At 53.2% G+C, this 19,277-nt stretch overlaps 1 protein-coding gene across 2 annotated transcripts; it reads left to right on the top strand.

Annotated features, from left to right (window-relative positions):
• Nucleotides 1–495: 495 nt before the first annotated feature.
• Nucleotides 496–18,304, top strand: LOC125699950 (wiskott-Aldrich syndrome protein family member 3-like). 2 transcript variants are annotated; one of them, XM_048960024.1, is made up of 9 exons: nt 496–592; nt 5,111–5,268; nt 6,232–6,366; nt 6,465–6,618; nt 7,413–7,530; nt 7,638–7,813; nt 8,207–8,464; nt 8,549–8,940; nt 10,534–18,304. In XM_048960024.1, exons 2-9 carry the CDS (start codon nt 5,136–5,138, stop codon nt 10,689–10,691), a joined length of 1,524 nt encoding a protein of 507 aa, XP_048815981.1. In that variant the 5' UTR covers nt 496–592; nt 5,111–5,135; the 3' UTR covers nt 10,692–18,304. The 2 variants fall into 2 exon arrangements, with proteins under 2 accessions (XP_048815981.1, XP_048815983.1); XM_048960026.1 differs by lacking the exon at nt 496–592 and having other exon boundaries at nt 739–5,268; nt 7,638–7,753.
• The last annotated feature ends 973 nt before the right edge of the window (nt 18,305–19,277 follow it).

Below are 19,277 nucleotides of genomic sequence, written 5' to 3'. Positions count from 1 at the left end.
AACAATCCCCAGCCCCTTGGGGGCTCCCTGGGGACAGCGGCATTGAGGCTCTAGCTCAGTGGGTGACACGAGGAGGTTGTGTGAATCAGTATCGCAGCATGGGCAGCTCTGGCACATGACCATGGAAAGGATCAAATGTCCCCCGGGGTGGAATGGAAGGAGTTTATTCCCTTGGAAAGGACCATAGGAAAGACCGTAGGAGGTGACCAGGCCGAGAAGATGGTGCACCACCTGCTCAGCATCATCCCGGCTCGTCATTCGGGATCATCCCTACGCTGATCATCCCGCTGTGGGGCCAGCAGAAAAGTGGCCGTCACAGGGAAGGGGAGAAGGGAACGCGCCGGCCCCGCACCTCGCGGGAGCGCGGAGCTCCCTCAGCACCGGGGGCGGCGGAGCCGGGGCCGCCCGCCCGGAGCGGAGAGAAGCTGAGCGGGGCGGCGCGGGGCGGAGCGGGGCGGGGGGGGACATGCGCTGTGCGCGCACTGCGGAGCGGAGCGGGGCTCCCGGCACGGCGGCAGCCGCAGCCCCGCACCGGCCCGGGGCCGCCGGCGCCGCGCAGCTCGCCCGGAGCCCCCCCTCGGAGCCGGCGGAGGTGAGCGGGTGGCTGCGGGGGGGGAAGGAGTGGGGGGGGAGCCCTGTGGCTTTATAAGGCTTTTGGGGTCTCCCACGCTTTGCGGTTTTTTTTTTTTGGGGGGGGTGGTGGTGGCGGGGGGAGAAGGGGAGAACACAGTGCTTTGCATCCTTGAGTCGGGGAGGATACAGCTTTGCATCCTTGGGGAGGGGGAGTATCGCCTTCACTTTGGATCCCTGTGCTCCCCCCCAACCATATCCATGCGTAGGGGGGCTGGACGCTGTGCATCCTTGCGTGGGGAGGGGTCCCCTGTCACTTCGCCGATTTTCATGATGGAGGGAGAGCCTCACTTCCCAGCTCTTCATGGAGGTTTTTGCCCATGCATGGGGCGGGGGTGTAAGGCTGCCTGCACCTCCCATCGGGAAGGAGTCCTAGAGCAGTCAGTGTGGGGGGGTCGAGGTCTCTCTGTGTCCACACATGGAGTATGTGTGTGTGTGTGTGTGGGGGGGTGTCTCAGTCTCTTTGCACACCGCACGGCCGCGGGGGTGCTGTCACTTTGCATTCCTGCATGGAGAGGGAACCTGTGCGCTTTGCACCCTTGCATGGCAGGGAGGGGCCATCACTTTACATCCCTGCTGCAAGGCTCTACCAGTGCTTTCCATTTGCACATGGGGGGGAGGGGGCACTGCTTGGCAGGATTGCTGGGGCCGGTGGCTGCCTGCACGTGTCCCTCTGCAGCTCAGAGCCCCTCCAGCACGCAGGCATGCATGTGCAGAGCTGGGCCTTGTGCTTCGTGATTCAGCGACTTGCAGAGCTTTCATAGCAGCTGAATGCTCGAGGTCTCACTGCCGCCGTGCTGAAATCCCAATGGGTGCGGAGCCACGGCCGCTTTCGGTGCAGTTCAGGATTGCTTGTCTATGGCTGCCTGGTGCCTGGCAACCCAAGCAGGGGAGTGCAGCACCTGGATGGATGGGTCAGCAGTAGGATGAATTCATCATTCATCCTCCAAACTTCAGTGTGTCTAAGCACAGCCCTCGTTTCTATGTTTCATTGCCTGGGCTTTAGAGGGGATAGCTAAGGAAAAAAAAAGAAAAAAAAGGTGCTTAGATGGCATTTGGCATTCCTGCATTTCTTGAGCATCCCCAGCGGCAGGGAGCAGCTCAGTGGCAGGCAGAAGCAGCTCTGCATGGCGGGCAGGAGGTTAATGTGCTGTGCTGCTCAGCTACGAGCACAGTGCATGCCAAGGGCTCTTATGCGGTGATGCAACCAAGTCCCCAAATGCCCACTGCCTTCCTTGGGATCTGCAGCCCGCGGAGAAACCCTGAGGTGAAGCGGACTTGCTCAGAGCTGCTGTCTGCTTCAGCCCCATGCTGAACCAAGGATGCTCGTCCTCCATTTTCTGGTAGATGACAAATCAGCTGTGCACGCCAAGATCTTGACAAGTTCTGAGCAACAGCCCTCAAGCCAAAAGGAAAAGAGAGAAAAGAAAAACAAAAAACAAAGAGGCCAGCATGCTTTTGCAGAGCTGCCTGTCACTGTTGCAGGGAAACGCGTCTCTGCCGGCTGTTCCCAAGCTGCGAGTGCCCAGGAAGAGCCCTGCTGCTCTCCCAGGCTGCCCCATGCTGATCAAAGCGCTTCTGTGGTGCACAGAATGGGGGTTTGTTCAGCTGCGTCCTGCTGCACTGCTGGCGGGACACGGCCGGCCTGCTGGTAATGAGCCTGGCATAGAGAGGGGATGGCATTGAAGGCTTCTTTTGGTGATAGAGAGTCATTAAGAACAGCACGTGGTTCCTTTCCAGCAGGCTTCTTTCAGCCAAAGCATGCACGGGATTGCTGCTGCTCCCTGCCCCATCTCTGGCTCTCCCCTCTCCCTTTACTGCAAGGGTATCCACGCATTATTTTGGATTGGATCCAGAAAATCCACACCACCTAATCCCTAAGGAAAATAGCTGCATGAAAACCCACCTGCCAGTTGATGTAGCTGTATGTATAGTTCAGGTCAAGCCATGTAGGAGCCTGTTTGCTGTCGAGCAACAGGGCTAGCTTTCCCCTAATCCCAAGGCAGCAGGCACTGCATATTCAGCATCCCCCCTAAAGAGCTTTTTGACCACTGCAAAGCCCAGCTCGGAGAGGTGCTTGCAAGTTAGAGGCAATTGAGCCCACTGCTGTTTCTGGAGCTGAGAGCTTTGCAGCAGAAGGTAAAAAAAAAAAAAAAAAAAAAATTAGCGTGGCATTTACTAACACAACTCTTAGGGAATATTTTTAGCCATGTTGTGTTGCACTTCACAGCTCAGTGCGGTGGCGGAGCCTCTCTCCTGCAGCTCGGTGGAGGCAGAGCCGCTGCAGTTGGCGCAGCGCAGGCGGAGGCTGCAGATGGGCCGTGGGGAAGGTGCGGGCAGCGCTCCTGTTGGGATGGAGGTGCTGGCCCTGAGCACAGGCAGCACCAGCTCCAGCTCCAGCCCAGCAGTGCAGCCCAGGCAGGCGGCCTCAGCTTGCACTCCTCTTGGCTGTGGGTGCTGACCCTTCCCCTGGCTGTCCAGCAGGACCTCAGCCATGTGCATGGAGTGAGCTCCTTCCAGCAGATTGGGATGGCTGCTGTTCAGTTCCTCACTGCTGAGACATCGCAGCTCGCTGTGCTGTGAGCCTCCAACCTCCCTGCGCTGATGGATTGGTGACCCGGGAGCAGCCTCCTGGGATTTGCCCTCCGGTATGTTTTGAGGAATGTGGATGCTGGAGACCCAGCCAGTTGCAGAGTATTCAGTGAGCCTTTGGAAGAGTTCAGCTGTGCTATCAGCTCCATGTGAAGCGGTGATGCCTGTCGGGCTGGTAGCAATCGCAGTCACTCCAGCGATCAGCAGAGTAACAGGCGGTCACAGATGCATTTCCTAAACACGAGCAATGTGTCTTGGTGGTGAAGGAGCACTCCATTTTGTGTGCAGCACGGCAGTGGCTGCAGGGCTGGCTCCAGCAAGCAGGTTCTCTGTGCTACATCCCAACCAAGCAGCCATCTCATCACCTTCCTGATCTCACTCTCTCGATGTGTGTTTGCAGACCTCCTTGTCTCTGTACAAGCACTGTGGATTTGCCATACACTGCTCCCTTTGCTTTTCTCCTTGCTCTGCTGTTGGTGCCTGGCCAAGGCTCCTGCTGGGCTACACAGTCCCACTGCTGGCAGTGCCTAGGCAGTGCAGTTGGGTGAGATCTGACAACAGGGGCTAAACAGACAGACAGAAACACAGACAGACCCCAATCCAAGCTCAGCACAGGGGCACAGCACTGAGCTCTGTGAGAGCTTGGCATAGGTAGGGTCATGGCACACACCCCATCGCTTCCTAAATCTGTGCTCTCATCTCACACAATATGAAGTCAGGAGCTCACCAAACTGTCTCAATGCCACCTGGAAGGCACTGACCATCACCTAGAGCATGCCTTCATCCAGCCCTGTTGGACCACCTGTACAGTCCCATAGGGGTGGCTCACAGGGGACACCAAGGAGCCACCAGCCCAAGTCCCTTTGGCACACCGAGCCCAGAGGGCAATACCAAGCTTCACTAAGCTCCCATCCCAGGATGGGCCCTAGGTGATGCTGCTGGGGGTCACGATGATCTGTCAGAGCCTGCCTAAACATGGCAGTCTGGTGCTTTAAGGCCTGCAGCTGCCCAAGTTCAGCCTTATGTGGGTGCCATCAGTGACTACTGTCAGTGCTCCTGGACCTCATGGGTCAGGAAATGCAGCCAGCACCCCCGGGGCAGCATCCTGTGCTGAGAACTGTTCTGCACCTCCCCTATCCCAACGGACAGACGGCACAAGCAGCTCATTAAGTGCTTCCTCTCAGTTTGGGAAGTGCTGGAGGGGATGGACTCAGAAGGCAGAATAGCATCTGCTTTGTGCTGCTGGGAGCACAATCAGCCTTTTTGGGAGCTCAGCACTAATGATTTAGATACAAGTTTTGCGCTGTTTTGTCAAGAGTTTGCATTTGCATTAGAAAACTCCCACCAAGCTGGGGTGCGGGTGGGGGGCTGGGGAGCATGGTGGGTGCTATCAATGGGAATCTGTTCTGCCAAGTACTGTTAGGGCCAAAAAAAGCGAGCTGTGCACATTTCTGGCCCTTGCCGTAGTCGGCGTTCCTGCTGCCTTATGGGTATGCCCAGCTCTTAGCATCCCATCCATCCTCCTCCTCCCTCCTCGTGGCTTCCCAATCCTGCAGACAGTGAGCCGCCCCGGCCCTGGGGGATGTTGTGGAGAGCAGGGCAGGACATGGCCGCCCGCATCAGAGCTGTGTGTGTGCACAAATAAATCCCAGAGAGCTCTGCAGTCAGCTGGAAATAATGGAATTACAGGCACTCGCTTGCTCCCGTTTGGGTCAGGGGAGGTGTTTTGGGGCCAGCTGAAGGGCTGCATCACACAGGGTTTGCTGCTGGTTTGAGCCACACTCTGTCATCGCCATTTCCTAGGTGGGTCCCCAGAGAGAGAGAAGAGCGGAAATGCAAATGGAAAAGGCTGTTTTGGGTTGTTTCTCCTTTTTTCTTCCTTTCCCAGGAGAGTGTGAGTGCCCACCAGCAGTATGCCACTGGTGAAGAGGAACATTGAGCCCCGGCACCTGTGCCGGGGGGCCCTGCCTGACGGGGTGACGAGTGAGCTGGAATGTGTCACCAACAGCACGCTGGCTGCCATCATCAAGCAGCTGGGCAGCCTCAGTGAGTCACAAGGGATGGGGATGGGGATGCTGTGACCCTGTGCCAGCACTGGGAATGGTTGAAGTGGTGTGATGCTGTGGTCACTGACCCTGGTTTGGTTCTGAGAGTTCCCAGTAGGGTGAGGTTTATCAAGATATTAAGAAGGGATGCTCTTGGGGGGAACACTTGCATGAAGCAGGAAAGGTAAATGAAAGAGACCCCAGCAAGCAGCATCAGCTGCAGTCTGGCGGGAGGCTGCGTGCCCAGGAGTGCTGTCATAGAGCCCATGGCACTTCCCTCCATGGACTGCCACCTTCCCAGCAGTGACATCTCAAGTGATACAAGCATCACAAGCTCAGAAGAGTTGTGTTGGAAAGGGGGACGCACGGATATTTTAAGACTTGTTGTCCTCCCATTGCCAGTCTTTTTGACTTTTTGGTCAAATGATCTTTCATTTCTTGACTTGGCTGGAAATGAAAAGGTATTTAGATTCTTGTTAATGCAGAACACTGAGAGCCATGTGAATGCCCTAGGTGAAAGATAGTTCAGTATAACAGTCCTCAGTCCTTCCTGTTTCAGGACTGATTCCAGCAGCAAAGGGAAGGACAAGAGCCCAGTGCATGTGAGCAGGAACAGTTAATAGGGGAAACCTATTTCACCGCTGAATATTGCCTTAAAATAGAAAGAGCAGTGTAGGCTCCCCAGGGCTCTCCACCTAGTGCCTTTTTCCCCCCTCCAAAACTAGATAATTTTCCAAAATACTCCCAGGAAGAGAAGATCTGTTCAGAGAGCTGCCAAAAGCAGCCTTGACGTGGAAGCCACTTGGTTGGGGTTTGTGGGGCAAACCCCAACCTGTACCTAGCAAGGATGGAATGTGCATTGCCAGGCCTGGAGGGGACTCAGCTCAGGTCCCCAGAACACAGTGTACAGTTCTGACACTGCAAATAAAGCAGCATATGATGGGAGCATGTTTTCCCCCGGCAGGTCGGCACGCTGAGGACATCTTTGGGGAGCTGTTCAATGAGGCCAACAGCTTCTACATGAGGATGAACTCACTGCAGGAGAGGGTGGACCTGCTGGTCATCAAGGTGACGCAGCTGGACTCCACTGTTGAGGAAGGTGAGGGGCTGGCAGGTGGATAGCGTGGTGCCTGTGGTTGTTTGGGGACTGCAAGGTGAGGCAAAGGGATAATTCCCCTCTCCCCACCGTGTCCCCAGTTTCGCTGCAGGACATCAACATGAGGAAGGCTTTCAAGAGCTCCACAGTGCAGAACCAACAGGTTGTGTCCCGCAACTCTATCCCCAACCCGGTGATGGAGATGTACCAGCGCTGCGACAAGCCTCCACCGCTCAACATCCTCACGCCATACAGGTGGGGCAGCTGTCCCCTTGCTCTTCAGAGTGCTGGGGGGATGTCTGGGGCCTCTGGCAGGAGAGGTGCCAGGGGGGTGTGACCCCATTGTTTCTTGGTGAGGGCTGTCTTCCCCATGGCCGTACCACCATAATTGCATGGGACAACTGAAACAGGTGACCTTGCACCACAGAATCATCTAGGTTGGAGAAGATCAGCAACTCCAACCATCAGCCTTGGAGATACTATAGCACTGGTGCTAATGTGTGATGACGGTGCTCAGAGAGGTTCTGGTGCCTCCTCCTGGGGATTTTCAAAGGACTCTGGATGTGGACCTGGGCACCATGCTCTGGTGGCCCTGCTGGAGCAGGACCAGATGGGCCCAAAGGTTGTGTCCAACCTCAGCCACTCCATGATTCTGTGACCCTGACCTACTGAGTCCCACCACTAAATCATATCCCTTTGTGCCATGTCCATAAGATCATAATGTGGTACTGCACGTAATGATGTCTCCACACTGGTCATGTTTATGGGGCCCCAACAGCTTATTCTTTGACTATACCGAGCCTTCATATGCAGGGGAAGCGGTCTCTTTTCTGGGAACAAGTGCCCAAGGCAGCAGCATTACTGCCCTCACATAATTCTGCGGAATGTGCCAATGCAGGGCTCAAGATGGGAAAGAGATGGATGCTGGTGGAAGGTGGTAGTCATGGGAAGGGCTGAAGGTTCCCTATCCGTGCACTGCCATTGCTAGCACTGAAATATTTTGGGGATTCTCCCTCCCTGTAGCTTACATCCCCCTTTTCTCCCTTCAGGGATGACAAGAAAGATGGCCTCAAATTCTACACCGACCCCTCCTATTTCTTCAACTTGTGGAAGGAGAAGATGCTGCAGGCAACAGAGGACAAAAGGAAGGAGAAACGCAGGCAGAAGGTAGCAGGCGCAGGGATGGCTCTGGAGGTGGGCTCAGGGAGATGCTCTACGGGCATCACCCACAGGGGCCACGGGACAGAGGCAGAGCTGCAGCTGTGTGTCCTCAGGAGCAGCGGCTGGTGGAGGACTCCACTCGGGAGGTGAAGAAAGTGCGGAAAGCCCGCAACCGGCGCCTGGAGTGGAACATGATGGCATACGATAAAGAGTTCCGACCCGATAACAGGTTCTCACCATCCCCATATCACATGGCATCATCGGAAGGATCACTGTCCCCAGATAATAGGCAGGTTTTACCTATTACGCGTTCAGCTCACCGGGCTTCCTTTGCTTTTTGGCACTTCTGGTTTTTCTCTTTGCCATCCCTGGGCTAGCAGGCCAAGGGTGTTCGGGAAGGCGAGCCAATGAGCCATAGACCCATGTAGCTTCATGCGCAGCACAGTGATGCCCACCAGGGTCACATCCTGGATGTTGGTGGTGGGATAAAGTCCAAGCGGTTTAGGAGCTGAGGGAAGAGTCTGGTCCAGCTCCATTGGTGTTCTCTCTGTGCTCTCTTGTCTGCCTCTATTTTGTGGTTTCCCTTGTGTTTCGTTGCCCTGACCTCAAGTACCCCAAACGAGTCCCTCGCCCAGCCCTTCCCCTCCCAGGCATGCGACCCTTTGGTTTTCCGTCGCCGTAGATCCTACACCTCAGATGCTGCTGAGCACTCATACCCGGCAAGCCCCAACCACCCGGCACAGCTGCTGGCCCCCACAGCCCACGTGCCCGCAGAACACAAGGAGGGGGTGCTGCCGACTGTCCCCCCTCCAGAACACGGCTACCGACCACCAGCGAGCAGCCGGCAGAACAGCCTCAACCGCGCCCAGCAGCCCCACGCGCCGCAGCCCCCCGAGGCCGTGCTGAACGGACCCAGACCGCACTTGGTCAAGGATTTCGGGTAGGGCTTCCATTCACGTCTCGGGAGACTCGGGGAGGCTTGCTGCCGCGCCCTACGTTGCTGATGGGGTTTCTCCCCTTGCAGACCACAGCCCGTACCGATGACGGAGTACTTCGTGCCGCCGGCCCCTCCGCCCCCGCCGCCCGTCATCCCCTCCGCGCAGACTGCCTTCGACAGCCCCATGGCGGCTCCCGCAGCGCTGCCGCCTGGCGCGGCCGCCCCCGCCGCCCACCCCTCCTACGCGCCCTCGCCGCCCCCTGCACCGCCCGGCCCCTACTCCGCTTCCCCGCCTCAGGCCGGCCCCATGGGGCCGCCCGTGGCCCCGCCGCCACCGCCACCGGGGCCACCCGCTCTCACCACCTCGCCAGCGCACTCAGCCTCACCGCCGGCCCCCGCCGCCGAGTCCCGGAAGCCGCCGATCCCGCTGATGCCTATGAGCGATGCCCGGAGCGACCTGCTCGCAGCCATCCGCAGAGGTGAGATGTGGCAGGGGGGTCTGCCTCCCCTATAGGGAGAGGACGGCCCAGGCAAAATGCTGTGGTCCAGAGTTGGGTGGTGTTGGCTTGTTGGAGATGCAGGCAAGCCCTGGGTGTCCAGGTGATGTACAAAGGTGGTGGAACCCAAACGAGACCTGCGGAGAAGGATCCTGTATAATCAAAGAATTTTAGGATGTTATAATCACGAAATAAACAAGAGAGTTAGGCAAAGCAGACTATGACAACAAAAGAATAAATAGAAGGCTTACCCTTATCCTGGGCTCACTCACAAAACACCAGCAAAGGCAATCTCCAGAAGAGATCCTTCCCCACTGGTAGCCAGCTCTTAAATAGGTCTAGGAGGGGTGCAGCCAGGCTCCACCCCTTCTGGCAGCACAGGAGAATTGCCTTCACCTGTGCTCCTCTGGCTGACTCATGGCTCACCTCAGGTGATCAATCAGAGGTTCAGGCTGGGACTCAGCAGTTCCCATACAATCCATATCCCAGGGGACACGGAGGGGAGGTTTTCAGAGGGATGGAGCATCTCTGCTATGAGATGGGAGAGCTGGGGTTGTTCAGCCTGGAAAAGGAGACCTGATAGAAACCTTCTTATGGCTAAAAGGGGATACAGGATTGGTGGGGAGGAATTATTTGTCAGAGGGAATAGTGAAAGGACAAGGGATAAACAGCTTTAAACTAGAAGAGTAAAGGCGTAGATCAAATACAAAGAAGAAATTCCTTATGATGAGAGTGGTGATGCCCTAGCACTGCTGCCCAGAGAATGTGGGTTCCCCATCCCTGGAGGTGCTCAAGGTCAGGCTGAGTGGAGCCTGGGCAGCCTGTTCTGGAGGGGGAAAGTGTATAGTTGTACCATCAATAAGTATACAGATGTTAGGCTTAGTAAGATTATCACGGTGGAAAGATAATAGTAATAATAATAATAAAACGTTCACCAGTGTTGTAGGCTTGCAGTAAACTCCACAAGGAGCAATCCCCAGAGAAAGATCCTTTCTTAGTGGCAGTCAGTCCTTAAATGGGATCTAGGAGAGGTGGAGCCAGGCTACGCTCCTTCCAAGTAGAATTGCCTTCACCTGTGCTCCCGTGGCTGATTCATTGCTTGCCTCAAGTGGTCAATCAGAGGTTCAGGCCATGATCAACAGTTCCCATACAGACAGACAGCCCATGACAGGGAGCTGTAGCTGGATGGGCTCTGAGGTCCTTTCCAACTCTTCTGAGCTTATGATGATTGTATGACTTAAGGTGTCACTGCTGGGGAGGTGACAGTGCATGGGTGGAAGTGCCTTGGGCTCTATGACAACACTCCTGGGCACCCAGCCTCCCGCCAGACTGCAGCTGATGCTGCTTGCTGGGGTCTCCTTCATTTACCTTTCCTGCTTCATGCAGATGTTAAGGATGAATGCAAGATTTGGCCTCCAAGAAGCTTCAACCTCTGCAGGCTGTGTGTGTGCCAAGGAGGAAGGTTGTATCTTTGTAATCAGGTGCAGCCACCCCATTCCAGCCCATGCATTTAACTGGGGATGGCAGCTGGTAGGTGACAGTGCCCCTACAGCTCTCCCACCTTTCCTAACACAGGCATTCAACTTCGGAAAGTCCAGGAGCAGTGGGAGCAAGAGGCCAAGAAAGAGCCCGTGGGCAATGATGTGGCGACCATCCTGTCCCGCCGGATCGCGGTGGAGTACAGCGAGTCAGACGACGACTCCGAGCTGGATGATAACGAGTGGTCGGACTGAGGGGCCGTGCCGGGGGCTCCCCTGCAGCAGGTGCGTACGGCACTTCCCCCAAACCTGGATGCCGACAACCGCAATCAGCCCCGCTAATTCAGGAGCTTTGCTTTCACACCGTGTTGAAAACCATTCGGGCAGCGCTGGAGGCTGTGCACGGGTAGGAGGCAACTTTGAGGCAGCGAGGCCAGGAATTAGCAGCACCTCCACGCTTAACGATGCTGAAAATTCTCTGGCTGGGTGAATGGGAGTGCTCCACAACCAGAGGCTGGCTTTGGTAGAGGAATGAAACCAGGAGGCAGGAGAACTTTTGCAGCTAGATGTTAAAACATGTAATGGGGAGCTCTGGGAGGAAACCGAAGTGTTTGTGACCCTTGAGCCCACTCCCATCCTTGGGACAGATTTCTGGGAGAAAAGCATGAAGACAAGGCTCATGCAGCTGGCAGGGAACCAGCATATGTAGTGCAATGTATCCTGAGGGCAAGGGATGGAGAGCAGTGTCCCAAAGCCCCGCTATCCTTGGCCATAGTGCTGAACTATTAAAGTATTATTTGAAGAAAAAAAAAAAGAAAAAAAATGCTGCTCTTAGATAAACCCAAACCACTGAAACTGAGGGTGAGGTTTGGGCTCACTCTCTTGATTTGCACTTTGTATCCCCATGAACCCCACTGGTACAGTTGAGATCAACCCCATCCCAGGGCACCGTCCTGGTGCTGCCTTGTCCCTTGTCCCCAAAGCACGGTACGGGTGGGGAGTGCAGGAACGGGGCCCCCACCACTGTGCCAAAAATACTAGTTTGCTCACCAAAATAGAGCATGATTCATAGCAGCCTTTTCATGCAGCTATTAAAGGAGGATTTGCGGGAGGGCAGAGCAAATGGGTGTGAAATACTGAAAACATCCCAGTCAGAGGTACGGCTCTGCAGAGCTGCAAGAGGCTTCCAACCAGCAGTGTATGGGCCAGAACTAATGTGGACCCATCTGACATGGCCACATGGCCCTCTCTTGTATTCCCATACACCACAAGCCCCAAATGAGGGAAAAAACTGAGATCCACTCATGACAGCTCTTCTGGGGAGAAGTCAGACTTGATGCCCACTTTCCCCAGAGCTGCACAGGGAGTACTCTGAGGTTCTAGAAGCAAAGAGACCTGTAAAGCTGGTGAGAGGGCTGGCTGTGACCCCAAAAGCTCATGAGGGCTGATGCTTAAATCCACCCTGAGAACTGCTTATCTCAAAGCTTAAATCTCCCTGAGCATCTGCTTATTTCCCCCTGAAGAGAAACACCTCATGGTGGAACATGATGACCACAAGCCCCAACCTATCTGCTAAGAAGTGTCATCATAAGCTCTTGCTGGTGCTGAGTAACACAAAATTGCCTCTGTCCCTTGGATGTGACATACCCCATTTCTCTGCATCCCATTGACTCCTTCCAGTGGGATTGAAGCATCCCTTTCCTCCCACCATTGCCCCGCGAGCATCACTGTGGTGCTGAGCAGGGTTTGGACTGGGTTCAGGAGAAGACCAGAGTGGCTGGGGAAGGATTTCAGGTGGGAAGTGAAATCTGTTGGTGCTGATGATAATTCTGCACCCTTCTCTGCCCTGCTGTGGTCCACAGCCCCTTGTTTGGTCCCTCCTCTCCTTCAAGGCAGCTCTCCTTGGCTTTAACACCACTGAAGGAGCTGCACAGAAGGTCCTTGGGCTTTTGGACCCATCCTGGTGTCCCCATTGGGTGGGGAGCCACCCTCGTGCCCACAATGGGATTTCCTTGTCAGGAAGGTTGGGATGTGACATTTAACAATTCAGAAGTAGATCTTGTATTTAAAAAAAAAATCAGAGTAACATTTAGACAGTCACCTGTCAGTACTTATTGCGGAACATTGTGAACATAGATGCACTTGTGATACTGTTCATATGTGAAAAAATTTGGTTATTTGGTAATTTAGGAAGAGTCACGGCCTCACATGAGAGGCTGCCATTCCTGTCAGGGTGTTCATGGGGCTGTAGGGTCAGCTGCAGTGCTGACCTGTTCTGGGGTAGAGCCAGGGCACCCTACCAGTGCATGGGGAAGGGGCTCAGAGATACATGGGGATGGCTCAGCCTTTGGGTCAGTGGCTGCCTCCATGGTGGGAAGTGGGGCTCAGTGCCCCTGCAAGGCTGTGTCTCTTTTTGTGCTCTGGTTGTGCTTTGCTACATGAAAGCATGTGATGACTCTGGTAGGACTTGCTGTGGTTGCACATGATGGGTGAGGGTGACCCCAGCAGGCTCATGTTCTCATCATCTCATGGTGACCCCATAGTGACTTCAGGTTGGCAGCCATCAGCCCGTGCTGTTATCAGGGTCGATGCCATTGCATGGCAAAGCACTTGACAATCACACACGCAACCTTGCTTACCCTGCACGTGGGTCACATTGGCAGAGGACCCAAGGGCCTCATGGTGGCAGGGAGCAGGGCTTGCCCCCATTTCCCTGCACCTTCATGTTCCTATGCCATCCTCACCATTGCCACATCACCCCAAGGGATTCCAGTCCCTTCCACATCCCCAACTCCAAAGCAAGGCAGTAGGACCATAAGCCTCCCAGCATCGCTGTTGCTAGAAGCCAACACAGCCCAGCTCTTGTAAGGGCTGAGTCTGCCTTGGCTGTGCTGGAGCTGTCTTGATAGGACAGATGGGCTGATCCACAGGTAGCCTCCCAGTGAGGTGCTGTGTTAGAGCCCTCTGCTCAGGTTTCTTATGCAGTCAGTAAACAAGTAGCCTGTATAGTCAGTGCAAGCTGTGGGCACCTATTTCTGGTCTGATTGCAGTGTCCCTCACGCTCCCCAGCTCTCTCCTGGCAGCATCACAAGGCAGATGGGCAGCACCTGATGGCACCAGGAGCCCCAGTATCATTCAGCAGTCGCTCCTGCAAGGTCAGCTCTGCTGGCAGAGCAGTGTCCTCAATGCCTTTGCTTGAGGGTCTCAGCCACCTCTGAGGATGACTGTCTTTATTCCAGGCGTACACCAATATTTTTTGACCTGGTCACCTCTGAAATCCAGCACAAGCTCTTTGGTGGGTCTGGGCCAGGCTAGCGCTGCAGGAGTTGGTTGTGCCGAGCTAATTAATGCTGGCTGGCTGACCCATATGCTGCACACTCAGTATTTTGTACATATGTGCCTATTTCTGTATACACCAAAAGTAGGCCACCCTGCATTATACAACCTGAAATGCTCAAGTCCCCACGTGGGCTGATATAAAAGTGAATATTTAAATATTTTATCTAGCTTGGCAGCCATTAAAAATACAATCCAGGTCACAGATGATTGAATTCCTCCTGTCTCTCAAGTGTACCAAAAGTGGATAGGGGAGATTCCCCTGCATATTTAGGTATTGTGTTCCATGTTAAAACATACTAGTGACATTTCATTGCCAACAAATAATCACAGAGTGCCAAACATTTAATGAGCCCAACCTGTCTCCTGAGGTTCCCCTTGCCATTTTATCTGCCTTCTCCTCCTTGCCAATTTATGGGCATAGATTAAAAATAATAAGCAAAATATTGCCAGCAGGGGGAAGCATATTCTGTGTGCATATGAATGAACCAGGCTTGAGTCATCCAAAGAGAAAATAAGCTGGTTTGGTTCTGCTCAGAGATGTAACAGGAGGCTCTAGTGCCTGTGGTCCTTCAGGAGCCTCTTGGGTATCTCCAGTTGACGTGGAAGGGGACATTAGGAGAGCACTGTGCCCATGGGCTGTGCAGGCTGATCTGGCTGACGTCTGATGAAGGTTATGGAAGTCAGGTAGGGTTCACAATCTGATCTTGCACCCAGCTTCTCCTCAGTCTTGGAGGAGCCTTGGACCCAGTAAGTGATGCTGGCAGCTTTTAGAGGATCAGTGTCCTGAAAGAATAAAAAGGCATTGGGTGGTTCTCCACCCTAGACAGACACGTAGGGGGAGTGAGCATCACACCCTGCGAGGGCTCCTGCACTGGCGGTCATTTCATCCCAGGAAGGCTATGGTCTGGTGGGAAGCGTAAGGCTGAGCACAGCTTCTCCAAGGAGCTCCCTACATATAAGAGGCTTCAAATTCCCTCCTTGCAACTTTGTCATCTGTATCTCCTTTTCAAGACACAAGCTTGGGAGACCACCCTGGGAACAGAACCTGAGTCAACACCTTCCTTGTAATGACCAAGGGAAGCCCCACGCAGAGGAAGACAGGTTGGAGATCCTTGTTTGGAGGGTGCTTCTTCAAAGAAGCCACAGCCCTGAGGATGGAGCATGGAGGGCCACGGGAAGCTCTCCCCATCTGCTCCCACCATACTGGCACAGGGAGCACAGACTGTCCTTCTCACCACCCCCTGTTGTCCTGTAGTAGTTGTTGTTATTTAGGGTTAAGAGTTTCTAGGCTGGCACATCATTTCACAGAAAAAAATAAAAGTAAGGACAAGGGCTCCGTCCTGAGGAGCTTACAGTTTACAGTAAAGACCATATGACCTGCACTGCACTTTAGAAGCCACAAATGCTCATTCACTCGCATACCCATGAATTTACCCTCCCGACTGGGCAGCAGCACCTCGAGGACCACCGTCCCTTTCCCCAACTGATCCCGTAACCAACACCACAACCACATCCCCCTGCTGATGGCAGGGCTCTCTGTCCTTCCACCATCCCCACGCAGAAGTGCCTGAGCAAAGCATGGGAGCAGTGAGACATGCTGATCTTGCCTTCGTATGGGCAGCCATCCCAGGCCTCTATTCCGCTCTGGGATGACCATGCACATGGTAGGGAACGCACCCAGCAGCGCTGGCATGGCTACATGTTGGCACTTAGAGCTGCCCATGCAATTCATGTGATGCCCCCAAGCTCATAGATGTCCTCCTCCAGGCATTTTTACTTAACCTTAGTCTTTAAAATATTTCAATCTTTGAGAGCCAGAAGGGGTTTCCCCTTGTGTCCTTTGTATGTGTGTGCGTGTACACGTGTGAATCCAACCTTTTAACAAACCTCAACTTTTCTAGACCCACTCATGCAGGCTTTACTTTCTCCAGGTGAGAATCACACATGGATTTTGCTGAGAAGGGGGAGAAGTGTCATGGGATTCAGTGGATGCTCATCCCAAAGCCCTCGGTACCACTCACAGACGGGTTAGGACATGAAATGGAATGGGCCCAAAGCAGGGTTTCCCTTGGTGGAGCATTGCTTGCAGGTGGGACATGTTGGCTGTGGCATCCCCTGCAAGCAGTGTTAGTGTAACATCAGTATTAGTCTCTGCCCATGCTGATACAGGGTCCTGAGGCCACTGACTGCTGCATAACACTACATTATAGCAGGTTACAGATCTTTCACCTTCCCCTTCCCACCTCTCTCCTGCCAAATATTGTCTCACAAGTGCCATCCTTCAGACCAGCACCCAGATGTCCCTCTATAGTCTTTCCCATTTAGTGAGAACATGCTTAAAGCTGTTGCTGGCATTCTGTTTGGGTTGTGAACCCAGGTGTTGGTGAAGCAAGCCTTCCCCCACACTCCTGTGGTGAGAAGTTCAAGGGATTGGAGTGGTCCCAGGGACCTCCAGCTTGATGGCAATTCCAGCACTGAACATACAAGAAGTATTAAGAAGTCAGAGGAAACAGAGTAGAAAGCAAGCACTGTCATCTTAGCTTGGTCACAATCCTACCACTCTGTACAAGAATACAAAGATAGACAAAACCCACTGCAAAATAATAAAGTAATCTAAAAATAAACAAATTTAAACCCCAGAAAAACAAAGCAAAGAAAAAAACTTACATGGCTGCCAAGAAAAACATATATATATATATATATATATATATATATATATATGTATATATATGTGTATATATATATATATATATATATATGAGACCAGTGCTGTCCATCAGCTAGCTGCCCATCTGCTGTCACCAAAAAACCTCCAAAAATTGGTTTATATGAAACACATTCAGAAGAGCAAAAGAAACAGCCCAGCAAACCACAGCTCAGCAAGGAGGTAGGTCTCCACTATGGTAGGAAGTGTTTTTATCCCTGAAGGCTCCACCTCAGCTCAGGTGCCTCAAATCCCACAGATTTCACCCACTATCAGTGCTTGCTAGTGCCTGATGCCTCTGCTGGGAACAGTTACCTGACAAAAAGTCAGTTGTCATGGAAAATATATAGCACTCTTGAGATGGAAGTGAGGTGGATTTAGAGCCCAGTGATGTCACTGTGATGCACACTGGCAAGTGCTGGCTCCGTTAGGGCTGCTCTGAGGCTGGAGGAGAGGTGTTACTGCTGGTTCCCAAATCCCAGCCCAGTATGAGCATTGGTTGTGGATCCACCACCAGAGTTGGTTTGTGCTGAGGGGTTTCAGGTCTACATCCAGCTGTGGCCGGTTTCCCACTCATAGACTCTCTCTTTGTGGTGCCTTTCATCTCAGATTGGAGCAGATTAGAACAAGGAAAGGAAAACTCACACTGAAGAGAAAACCTTTGCTCTGAAATGTGATGTTAGGAGTGTTTTGGGGCTGGTGGCCCCATTTTCCTTCACTCTGGTTTCTTGTCAAGGGTGAAGAAGAATGTCTCCTGTGTGGCTTTAGGCAGTTGCTGCAGTGTTACCACTGACACAAGTGCCTTCTCTGGGGATCTCCCATGTGTTTCCATGGAGCATCCAGAGCTTGGAGCAGCAGCTATGGACATCCAGTAATCAGAGCGCCCATCCCCAGCCAAGGGGAGGGACAGGGCATTTCTAAGCATTTCTAAGTGTTTCTGATGCTCAGCCTTCCTCAGGTGACAAACTGGACCTGCCCAAGCCACGAGCTGTGCACCAGGATTCCTCCTTCCCTGCATGTGGAGTTTTACCCCAGGGTAGCATTGGCACCAGTTGTCACTCTGATCTTGGCCAACCTAAGGGAAACCCACTCTGGCAGGCACACGGGTGCACACCTTGCACCTTTGGCAGGGAACAGTCTCCAGAAGGGCACAGTGGGGCTGCAGGAAGGGCAAAACCCCATCCTTGTTTGTCCTTGCTGCAGGACGTGCTTTTGCTGATGGGTTTATTTCAGGTTGTGTACAGGTGGAGTCATTCTTTTCCTCTTCTTCTTCCTCCTCCTCCTCCTTTTCCTCTTTCTCCTCCTCCTCCCAACCTGCTGGACAGGCTCAGGGCAGCGTGCCCTTGGGGAAGGAGCAGTGGCTCCTGCAAAAGGCTCGGGTTTTACTACTAGCAGACTTAATACCCACGTTCCCTTCAATTTTCCACTTGGTGGAAGCAGCCGACAGGAGATGGGCACCTCTCTGTCAGGAGGGTCACGCAGTGCAGGATATAACCCAATTTCTATTATTATATAGTTAACTTTAAAGAAGAAAGAGGTGTTTGCTGTCTAACGGGGTCTTTTAACCACGTGCACTTAGTCAGTAGGTGAGTAGATGTTGCTGCTTGTACCTATCTACGTCCCCAGTCGCTACGTGTGACCACGTGTATCGCAGTGCTGGGTGCTCTGCCCGGCACCAGGAGGGATGGGGGGAAGGATGGAGCCCGCCAAGAGCCGGAGCACCGCTTGTGACTGGTCTGTGAAAACCGTCGTCCGACATAATCCCCAACTGTTGACACTTTATGCATGTGCTAATAAAAAATAGAGTCCAATAAAGATTTTAAGAGGTTCGAGTATATCTCATTTCGGCTTTTTGTCAGCTCGCCCTCGCCGTTGGCAGCCCCGTGATGTGCAGATCTCTATTAGAGCCGGGGGCAGAAGGAGCAGCGCAAAGCTGATAGCGCTGTAACCCTTACTGTAGAGAAAGCAGCTCTCAAAGATCAATTAATTCCCATGGCGATGTAATCCCTGACCCGCTGGGTAATTAGACGGCCAAGAAGTGCTTTCTGTGGGAGAAGCTGCCATCCTGGAGGCATTGCCCAAGCCCCGAAGGGATAATTGACCCAGAGGCACTCAGTTTGCCTCAAGCCCTCCGAGTTTGCCCCAAGTTACCCTTGCTGGGGAAAGTGTGGGCCTGTACCAGGCTCAGTTCAGCTGAATGAAGACACAGACACCAGCATGGCACATGCCTGGGGCAGGAGCCCAGGTCTTCAAACGTTTTAATTTTACCCTCCATTTTTGGATAGCCTCTTGACAAACCACTTAAACAGTTTTATTTACAGTAATAAAAATAAATTACTCTTACAGATGAATGTATAATATTATACACAATAGAGATACAGTGCAATAACAGCATTGATTTGTTTTCACTCGCTCATAAAGTGCATCGTAGGGGCTTGGTTTTACCATGACCGAATGGTAACTGGACATTTTCCTTTGAGATCACCTTTCTCGGTCAAGCTAAAAGGCTAATGAGAACAATTACATCAGAATGATCAGCTGTTCTGATTGCTCTAGAATGTCCTCTTTCCTGGGGAAGCAGGTATGATGAGAGAGGGAGGAAGAGGGAAGGAGCAACCTTGATTTGGACAGTTATGCTTGACATCAAGCAGAACTTATAAAGGCAACTACCATCATCCTCAGCCTTCACAGCATCCTGTCCTACGCAGTTTCATGACAACATTTTTCTGTTCATCTCAGGACCATTTTCTGTATCGCAGTCATTGTACCCTACACTGATAGGTTGGCCAATGGGCAAA

Source organism: Lagopus muta, chromosome 13 (assembly GCF_023343835.1).
Source record: "Lagopus muta isolate bLagMut1 chromosome 13, bLagMut1 primary, whole genome shotgun sequence".
Taxonomy (NCBI): Eukaryota; Metazoa; Chordata; class Aves; order Galliformes; family Phasianidae; genus Lagopus; species Lagopus muta.
This window is presented reverse-complemented; position numbering and strand designations above follow the sequence as displayed.

What these genes read in the sequence shown, in the direction of transcription:
- LOC125699950 (XM_048960024.1), top strand. Translation starts at nt 5,136, where the DNA reads ATGCCACTGGTGAAGAGGAACATTGAGCCCCGGCACCTGTGCCGGGGG. An exon ending in AGGAGAAACGCAGGCAGAAG is followed by an intron (nt 7,531 to 7,637) that starts GTAGCAGGCGCA and finishes GTGTGTCCTCAG; the next exon opens with GAGCAGCGGCTGGTGGAGGA. An exon ending in TCACTGTCCCCAGATAATAG is followed by an intron (nt 7,814 to 8,206) that starts GCAGGTTTTACC and finishes CCGTCGCCGTAG; the next exon opens with ATCCTACACCTCAGATGCTG.